The sequence below is a fragment of the Petaurus breviceps genome, unplaced genomic scaffold (assembly GCF_028583685.1).
Source record: "Petaurus breviceps papuanus isolate PSGF00001 unplaced genomic scaffold, PetGlider_PUasm1.0 470, whole genome shotgun sequence".
Taxonomy (NCBI): Eukaryota; Metazoa; Chordata; class Mammalia; order Diprotodontia; family Petauridae; genus Petaurus; species Petaurus breviceps.
Window position 1 is genome coordinate 365,328 of NW_027186350.1, and position 10,413 is coordinate 375,740.

A 10,413-nucleotide genomic window follows, 5' to 3' on the forward strand; every position below is an offset into this window, starting at 1 on the left:
ATAATATTAATCACTTGCCTAAACATGGTTTCATTGAAAAGCCCATTAAATTTTGTGGAAATTTTATCAAATGATATCAAAATGTCATTTGGACTCAACAATGTAAAATTCTTAATGTATATTAAGAAAGAATAGAGACTGAAGGCTTTGAGTTTGAGTCCAGAACTGAAATTGTTCCTTGGTCTTCTCCAGATGAGAATTGCTGAGCATGATTCTCAAGGACAAAGAGGGCTGAGTGACTTAAGAGACTGACTGGAACCATAGAGGGGTGAAGTCAAAACTTAATAGAAGTACACATTTAGAACATGAACACCTGCACAATATCAGTCTTAACTTTTGGTATGGTAAAATGAATGACAATGGCTCTAGAAGGTGTCCAGACAAAAACCTCTATAATGTTAATGAAACACCAGACTGAAGACAGCAATGGAAAAGATTCACACTTCCTTGCCCAAAAGGAGAAAAAGGATTGATATTTTTGGAGTACATGATAAACAGATTTAAAAACAATTACAGAAATACCTTTGGAACAAATAAACCTAACTTCATAAAGCAGTAGTAAAAGCTGATAACAGATACATGCCATTGGGTTTGTTCAATGTCACTGAAAGTGGTTTGTCCTTATGGAGCCTATGAAGTGGTTAAAATTCAATAATAAAATCAAAAGCCACTCAATGGGCAACATCTGCAGAAAACCAACATTATGTCATCAAAGACATATTAGACACGTGTCTGCATCATGTCAGTTTGTCTATAGAAACAGAGGAGCTTATGAGAGTGATTCAGGATTAGGCCATTGACATGAGAAATTACAGAAAGTCTCTATAAGTTGATCATCATTACAATATTGCTGTTAACTGTGTACAATGTTCTCTTGGTTCTGCTTACATTGCTTGGTTAATCATATGAGTCTTTCCAGGTTTTTTTGAAACCATTCCCTATGTCATTTCTTATAGCACAATAGTATTCCATCATAATCATCTACTACAGCTTGTTCAGCCATTCCCCAATTGTTGGGCATCCCCCCAATTTCCAATTCTTTGCCACCACAAAACGAGCTGCTATAAATATTTTTGTATGTATGGGTTCTTTTCCTTTTTCTTTGTCCTTTTTGGGATTCAGACCTAATTATGGTATTCCTAGCTCAAAGTGTATGCACAGTTTTATCACCCTCTGGGCATAGCTCCAAATGGTTCTCCAGAATAGTTGGACCATTTCACAACTCTACCAACAGTGTATTACTGTGTACCTATTTTTCCACATCTCTGCCAACATTTGTCATTTTCCTTTTCTGTCATATTAGCCAATCTGAGAAGGTATGAGGTGGTACCTTAGAGTTGTTTTAATTTGAATTTTTCTCATCAATAGTGATATAGAGCATTTCTGATAGCTTTGATTTTTTTCTTCTGCAAACTGCAGAACATATACTTTGAACATTTATCAATTGGGAAATGACTTATTTTTTTTTTCAATTTGGCTTAATTTCCTCTATATTTGAGAAATGAGACCTTTCTCAGAGAAACTTCTGTAAAAATATTTTCCCCAGCTTCTTGCTTTCCTTCTAAATTTTGACTACACTGCTTTGGTTTGTGCAAAAAGCCTTTTAATTTCATGTAGTCAAAATTATCCATTTTACTTCCTGTGATTCTCTCTGTCTCCTGTTTGATCATAAACCCTTCCCTTATCTGTAGATCTGACAGGTACATTTTTCCATATTCCCCTAATTTGCTTGTGATATCAGCCTTCATGTATAAATCATATACTCATTTTGACCTTATGTTGGTATACAGTGTGAGATGTTATGACCCTTGCTTCTTATGGGTGCTTCTAATCTCAGGTCATCCTCCATTTTTGTCTTTTAGATTCTAGGCATGGCCTTCTCCATGACACTCTTCCAGCACATCCACCGGACTGGTAAAAAATATGATGCCTAAAACCAACTGTCTGGGAGTGCCATCCATACTCTCTCTACACCAGGGAAGAATTGTGCTTTTGTAGCCTCCTGAACACCAGACTGCCATCCCTTCTTTGCATAACCCAACCCTGTCCTGTCCAACAGATTGATGCCCCCACCTTCCTGAATCATCCATAGACTTCTTTGTTGGGTGGGCAGGGTGGGTAGGGAGAATGGGAAGGACACCTCAGGAGGTGGGAAGTTGTGTGTGTGTGTTGGGGGTGGGGGGTGGGACTTTTCTGCATCCACATCTGTTTCTTTGCCAAAGAAGATGGAGGGATGGGGAGAGGACGAGGTAGAGTGATGGGAGATGCTAAAAGAGCAAACTCCAATATGACACTAATCCCTCCTTAGCTCTCCTTTACCTCCTGCCCTTCTTCTACGCACTGACACTTTGCCTGACCCATAGGGGAAGAGGATAGGGAGGAGGGAGCAGACTCCAGTCCTTGCTGGGGGCTTCTTCCTTTTCACTTCCCTGCCCCCTTTCAAGGGACACAGCCTCTTCTATTTCTGCTTATAGCCACACCTTGCCCTGACCTCTAGTCTGAAGACCTGAAAGATTTAATGGGAGGGAGGGACAGGGAGGCCCAACCATTTTAAGTAAGGGGCCCCAGGCAATGTTCTTTCTGAGGCATTTTGTACCCTATGATGTATCTTTTTTTTAATCATTTTATTTTATCCTGATTTTGATCATTTGGGATCAGTATTCCCCAAATACCTTTAGGGTTAGCTTTCTGATCTATAACTTTTTACTATATTGGTTTCTTTGACTTCTTGTTTTTTTTGGTGGGGGGTAGTGATGGGTGGGAGGGCATCCATCTGGTTTTAATCTGGAAAAAACACTGTGCAGCGCTTGGGAGGACCTTGATAAAAATATACTAGATTTTTTTCTTTCTTCCTTCTTTTTGCAGTATAGAGAGGATGAGATTAGCTGACGGTGCTGAGAAAGCTAGGACTTGGCTCAGTTCCTTCACCTCTGTGAGGGGCTAGACAAGAGGGTCCATGGCCCTCTCAAGGACTTTCCTCTGGGGCTTGGAATCTTTTGCTCCAGTTATTTTGGCTTTTGTGAAGTGAAGCAAGTTCAGGGGTCAAACAAGAGGCAAAGAGGATCTAGTACCAGTGCCAATGGAAGTCAGAACCAATAGGGATGTGAGTTGGGTGAGATGGGTAGGGAGGTAATAAGGGAGTATATAGCATTTCTTGCTAATCTCTTTACCAGGAACTATGGCCTGAGCTAGGATATATCTGCTGCTGTTTTTGTTTTTGTTTTTGTCTTTGTCTTTTTTTATCCTTCCCTCCCAACCATCTTTGGCATGGGAGACTCTCCCTTCACTCCATTCGGTCATTCCCACATCAAATTCCCAGACCTCCCCTTTTTTTTTCCCCCTAAACATTCCTTTTAGAACTCTTGATCATATACCTCGGTAGTTCAAATGCTGCATTTCTCACATATTGCTGCTTTTTACAAAGGAAAGGACAGATGGAGGTGTTAAAAAGGATCTCAGAGATTGTCTAGGACAATTCCCTCACTTGACAAATGAATGTGAGGCCTAGACAGATTCAAAATCTATTCCCCCAGGTAACAGGGTCCTAAATATGCCTTTGGATTCCCAGATAGATGACCGGGTGAGTTAATTCTCCCAAGGCCTGGGGTATCATCCTATTGGGAGATCTCCAGTGCTTGATATTATCAGAAATCTATTCTCCCTCCTGTGGATTTGTAGAATGGAGTGATAATGTTCCAACATCATCTTAGGGACACACTCCTCTCCATTCCCTATCTTTAACCAAGGAGAAATTAATACAAAATAACACATGAAAGCAACCAGTGTACATCCATTAAAAAAAATTCAGAAGAGTAAAACTCAATTCATAGTGTCTGCAAAGTGTACATGTTCAGGGGCTAGTGGAAACAGTCCTCAACAAAATAACCCCCTACTCCAACCCTCTTTATTGGTTCTAGTAACCAACCCTGAGAAAAGTCTGAGAATCCCGCAGAAGAGAGCTCCTATGGTCTGGCTTCCTCATAGGTTGCCACACTAAGTCCAGGTCAACAATCCAGTTTCCATCTTTCTTTCCTTTTTATTACCTGAGAAATGCCAGCACAACCAACAAATCCCTGACCATTGGTTTACTTTAAACGTCATACAAATTGGGACCAGGAGTGCAAATGTTCTGGTTTGGCCAAAGCTTTCTTCCTTTCCCCTCTCTTTTTCCCCCCTCCCCAATTTGCTTGCCAGGGTTAGTGGTGATGGGGTCTCTCAAAGGTGGAGTGTAGGAGTCGTTTCCTCTTTAGGACAAAATACCATGGCAATGATAAAAGATGCTGCTATTAGAGAGATAACTTCCTCACCATCAAACCAAGAATGGCAAGGTCTAATTCCTTTGTGTTTGTCTTTTGAAATTTTTTATTTTTTCCCCTTATTCCCTCCCCTCCCCACCTGTTCCCTCCTCTCTCTCTACCTGTCCCCTCCCGTCTCCTCCTGTTCCTTTCCCCTCTACCTATCCCATTCCCTCTCCCATTGTTCTCTCCCCTTGTTCCTTCCCTTTTCCCTCTGTTCCCTCCCCTCTTCCCCCTATTTCCTCCCCCGCCCCCATCCTTACTCTCCTTCATACCTCCATTACTAGCTTTTTTGGCTCTTTGTTTTTTCCTGGTAAGGAGTTTCAACTATGTGCTTGAGCAACTCATCCAACTTGGTGAGAGATGACGCAGAAGAGAGACTTTGGTGAACTGGTTTTTGATGCACAGGGTTGGATCTGGTGTATCTTAAGTTTTTGATATGGGATAGGTTTGGTTATGCCTATTGATGCAATTTTTTCATTTGTATGAACTTCTGTAGCAAGAGTGCCTAGAGCAGCAGTGGCATTGTGCCTCCCAGTAAGGTTACTTTTTTTTTTTTTTCCGGGAGGCTCCATGGGCGTTTGTCTAGCTTGTCAGCAGCCGCAGTCCCTCCCTCTCCTCTTTCTTGTCTGCTTTCTCCTCTAGATGTGTTCACCCATTGAAGTCCCCCTAAGCATGGCTAGTCAATGATTTTCCAAGTCTACGTTAGAGCAAATTCCCTTTGGATAGGTGTTCTCATTGTTTGTTGCTTCAAGCAGGTGGGTTGCTCTGTGCGGGCTACCCCATGGAACCCGTGATGCCACTTGAGGTCAGTGTGCACAGTGAGCATCCTTCTATGGGATGGTTTGGAATGAACACCTGATTTCCTTTGCCAAAGATGTGAGTTGACTCAGTCAGCTCGGGTGGTGGCATTTACATACCCAGCACTGCCCCTAACATCTCCCCCAGCCTCAACTGATACATAAGTAGATTAATCAGCAGTATTTGAGTTTTTTTAGACAACTCAGAGGATTAAGTGATTCCAGAAGGTCCCAGAATGCGTTTTAGGCCTAATGTAGACCTAACGTTTCACCAGAACATTTCAGCTTTATTTAAATTGTATCTCTCATTCAGAGGAGAGCCAGGAAGAGGAGGGTGAGGGAAAAGATTCTGACCATAGAGATAGGGACTCTGGAGAGCAGGGGGTCAGCAGTCTGTGGCATGCACTGCACAGCCACTGTTCCCCTTCCAGGAGAGTCAGTACTGAGAGCCCCGTCCCCCTGGCACCACCCTCCATTCCCCAGGGCGGTTGCCACCTTGTGAACAATTACCAGTCCTTAGCCTACAACACACATAGCTTCACTCTAGACCCTAACCACCAGTTCTGCAGCCTCTCTTTGCCTCGTCTTGGCTCTCTGAAGCACTAGTGGCTCAAAAGAACTGATGTGTTTTCCCCTCTTTAGTCCTCTGACCACCCTCGGGTGGAGGTGCTAACACATAGGGACGCAGCAACAGGAGGGGAGTCCATCCTCTCTTTGCCTCTCATTCGGTCTCCTCCCCATTCCTTTTTCCTCTCCATTCACAACAAAGCAATATTCCTCAAGGTGTGGATCCCCGGCCTCCTTACCACCTCACTTCAGCTAGCAGGACTTTCCTAAAGAGGCACTGGGTGATAGAGGACTCCCACCTCCCACCCTCTCCAAAACCCCCTAACCTTCTCATGGGGGCAGTAAGGGAAAATAGACTTGTTGGTTTCTAATGCACTTTTCTGCTTGCAATGGTCTGTCTGTGCTTTTCCTTCTTCCTGCCCGGCTTTTGTTATTTAATGCCACATTTTTAGCATGTTTTTAAATAAAAATGGATAATTTGAGTCAAAAGTACAGCACAGTGTGTTCCCCATGTGGCTTGATATTTCTTGACCTCTCTCTGAGCTCTAAGAACTCTCCCATAGGTGGTGGTCCCTATTCTCTGGGAAATTTCCTTCTTTGGGGTACCCTATGTTTTCATTGATTTAGCCCAGCATATATATTATTGTGGAGTTTCTTCTTCACAAGAGAGGGTCAAATCCAGCTGTATTGGTGGGCCTGTTGGAGTTCAAGCCAAGAGTGCTGAACCCCAGAGCAGAACAGGAAAGCCTGGGTCATTCTTACAGAGTAGGGTGGGCACATTGTGGTACACCTGGGGCAGGCCAGCCTTCCACACTGTGGACTGGGCACTGCCTGAAGAGCCTGGTCTTTTAGGGAGGTTTCGGAGGGAGATACCATTGGGACCTTCTTTAGTAAAGAAGGCTGTTATTGTCATAACTCTGGTGGTCATCTCTTCTGTGTAAACTTCTCAACATCCCTGGGAAGGTGGGGCATGGTGTCACAACTACAGAGCAGTTTGGGGTAGGGCTATAAGTGCCCTCTGGGGAAATTTTTAAGGATCTGTGTTTTCAAGGCATAGGCACAACCTTCTGGCCATGCAAACCTAAACACCTCCCTATTTTACCAAGCAGTTTCATAGACTGCTGTGGCCAAAAAATATATCACTTCTTGGTCAGCTTTCCATTGCTGAGCCTTTCTCCCCATTTAAGCAGGCTGGTCTCTGGACAGCTGATAAACAGTCCATCACTGGGCCCATACTTGGGGCCTTTCCACTTGGCTAGGACCTGCCTGTGCTCCTGCTTTGCTAGCATAGCCTTTGAGAGCCTCGGGTCACCTTCTACCATGATGAGGTATTTAAAGATGTCACTGGAGGAGTAACAGGTAGTTATAAAAGCACCTACCAGAAAGCCTCAGTTCTCTCCTACCTGAAGGATCCTGGAAGAGAAAACGGGGTACTAGGTGAATGAGAATTCATAGAGCCCCCTTAAGTTCTGTGTGTTTGAAGAAGCAGCCTTATAAACCCAGATTCAGATCAGACCGTGGGGCGGGGACTCCTGCTGCCCGACTACCAGAAGGGCAGGTCCCTCCAGCTGATTTCTTCCAGGCTCTTTTGTATCTTCATTCTGCTCCTGCATCTACCCTGGGGCTCCTGTATGACCCTTGGTGCTCAGCTCTTTCTATGCAATACCTACCTGAGCCTTTGTACTGGGGATTTTGTATCAGCTTGACTTACAGAAATAAATAATCTTAAACTACAGAGATGTGTCTGTGTTCCCAGTGTCTTTTCTAATCCCTCTTAACTTTTTGGACAAAAAGTATGCATCCTATACTCCATGCAAGGGCACAATTTTCATGGGTACCTGCTCCTCCCTACATGGTGACACAGGCTATATTCACATATTTATTTATGTATCATGCACCCCTCCTTGCACCATAGCATGTATCTGCTTGGTATTTCAGAAGAAACCAGGTGGGGTAAGATGATGCCAACAGGAATTCAAGTTAAATAGCCCAAAGTACTCTTCAGTGGGTATGTGATCTCCTGGACATCGGTCCCTCTGCAGGTACGGATCCCAGCACATTCATACCTTCTTAACCTGTGTGGTTCTCCACATCCCATAGGTCTTAATGACATTTCATAGGAAACAGGGCAGCACCTGGGTTATCCAACTATTGTTACTAGAGGCAGCATGGTGTTACTTGGTTCAATTGTGAGCTCTCTGAAGACAGGGAATTTCATTTTTTTTTCTGTGTCCCTATTGCCATAGTAGGTGCTTAATAAATGGTAGAGTTGAATAAGATGGAGGGCGTTTTGTGTGATTAGGAGAGAAACTTGGGATCACTGAAAGTACTGAATAATATCATTAATAAACATTGACTCAAAAAAATAAACATTGACTCAGAATTTTAAAACAAAATCCCATCAAACAGATTTCAGGGATTTATCCAAGAAATCATTCATTATGATGAAGTGGGATTTATACCAAGGATGGTTCAACATTAGGAAAACAATCAACATAATCATATTAAAAACCAAAATACCCCAAACCACATTATCATCTCAACAGAAGCAGAAAAAGCCTTTGACAATGTATAAACTCTTTTTATGCTAAAAACCCTGCAAAATATAGACATGGATGGTTTTTTTTTAAGATAATTTTTTTCTATTTAAATGTAAAGATAGCTTTCAACATTATTTTTTGTAAGATTTTGAGTTCCAATTTTTTGTCCCTCCCCAAAACAGAAAGCAATCTGATATAGGTTATACGTGTACAATCACATTAAACATTTTTCCACATTACTCATGTTGTGAAAGACAAAACAGAAGAAAAAGAAAAACCATCCAAAAGTGAAAATAGTATGCTTCGATCTGCAGTCAGACTCTGTAAGCATTTTCCAACATGAGTCTTTTGGAATTGTCTTAGATCGTTGCATTTCTGAAAAGAGGTAAGTCTGTCATGGTTGACCTTTGAACAACATGACTGTTAGTGTTTTGTTCTCCTGGTTCTGCTCACTTCACTCAGCATCAGTTCATATAAGTCTTTCCAGGTTTTTCTGAAGTCTGCCTGCTCATCATTTCTTATAGCACAATAGTATTCCATTACATTCATATACTACAGCTGGTATTCTCCATTTGATGGGCATTCCCTCAATTTCCATTTCTTTGCCACCACGAAAAGAATTGCTATAAATATTTTTGTACACGTAGGTCCTTTTCCCTTTTTTATGATCTCTTTGGGATACCAAATGGTCTTTTTTAATAATGTAAAACATATAAAACAAAAAGCAAGCATCACATAACAATGGGGATACGCTGGAGCCTTTTCCAATAAATACAGGAACGAAGCAAAAATACCCACTCTCCTCACTATTATTTTATATAGTTCTGGAAATACTAGCAAAGTGATAAGACAAGAGAAAGAAATTAAAGTAAAAATAGGTAACGAGAAGGTAAACTTTCCGTTTGCTGATAATATGATAGTTTACTTGGAAAATCCGAGGGAATCAGCAAATTGAGACAATCAACTAATTGAAACAATAGCCTCAACAAAGTTGCAGGTGATAAAAATTAATCCTCAAAAATCAACATCATTTATATATAATAATAACAAAACATAAGAAACAATAGGAAATTTCATTCCAAATAACTTCAAAATACATTAAATTTCTGGAGATCAGCCTCCTATAATAGATGACAGACTTCTATAGATTTAATTATAAAGTGCCCCTTAAAGAAATGGAGAACAACAGAAATAGTTGGAGGAATAGTCAGTGCTCCTGGTGCGGTTGCACCAATATAATAAAAATGACGATACTACCTAAACTAATTTACACTTTTAATGCTATTCTAATCAAATTACCAAGAGGATACCTTGTAAAATTTGATCAAATAATTCACTTAGAAAAACAAAAGAATTAGAATATCAGTGGAAATGATGAAAAAGAGTAGAGACAAAGCAGGAACAATCCTTCCAGATCTCAAACTACGTTATAAAGCAGCAGTCATCAAAACCATCTGGTATTGGCTAAAGAATAGAGACATAGATCAATGGAACAAACTAGATGAGGGAGATGGAGAAACAATAGATTTCAATATCTCTGTTTGATAAGATGGGAAACATTACCTTGGGAAAAGTTTTGTATTTAATTAAAAAAAAACTACTGGAAAGCAGTCTGATGCAGAGTGAAGTAAACAGAAACAAGAAAACAACATGCACAGTAACTACAATGATGTAAATGGAAAGAACAACAGAACACCAAAAAATCAAAAGTATATGTAACAAAATTATAAAAACTCCGCCAGACTCAAATGGAGAGACAGGAAAAAGTCACCACCAACCTACCCCTTTGTGGGGGTGGAAGGTCCACAAGTGTTAACACATTGAGCTTTTTCCATGTATTAATTATGCTGACTTTTCCTCTCTATTGGATGGCTGTTTGGGAGAGGAAGGAAGAGAAGAAGGAATACTTGGGATAACTATGATGAAAAGCAGAAAATAACAATAAAAACATAAAAAAAGAATGCTACATAATTCCCCAAATGAAATCTGGTCTGTCTTCCTCCTAGTAAGTTTTGGTCCCAGCTCTTTGTACATCTGCAGTGCCTGTCTTCTATAGAGGATTGATGCACTAAGCCAGTGGGCTGTCCATGCAATGGCATGTCATAATCAAGGCAATATACTTTATCCACTCGATTTTTTCGGGTAATTAAAGGCTTGTCAGAAGTTCTGCTATATTCTGGAGCTTATTAGGACAAGGTCATTCCCTTTATA

The 10,413-nt window shown here is 41.2% G+C and overlaps 1 protein-coding gene across 1 annotated transcript in view; it reads left to right on the forward strand.

The window, feature by feature from the left end:
- TSPAN9 (tetraspanin 9) overlaps positions 1-7,397 on the forward strand; it is a 113,094-nt gene extending 105,697 nt beyond the window's left edge. The window contains exon 7 of the mRNA XM_069101466.1: positions 1,863-7,397. Coding sequence (XP_068957567.1) covers positions 1,863-1,934 — 72 coding nt within the window. The 3' untranslated portion in view covers positions 1,935-7,397. The remainder of the gene's footprint in view (positions 1-1,862) is intronic.
- The last annotated feature ends 3,016 nt before the right edge of the window (positions 7,398-10,413 follow it).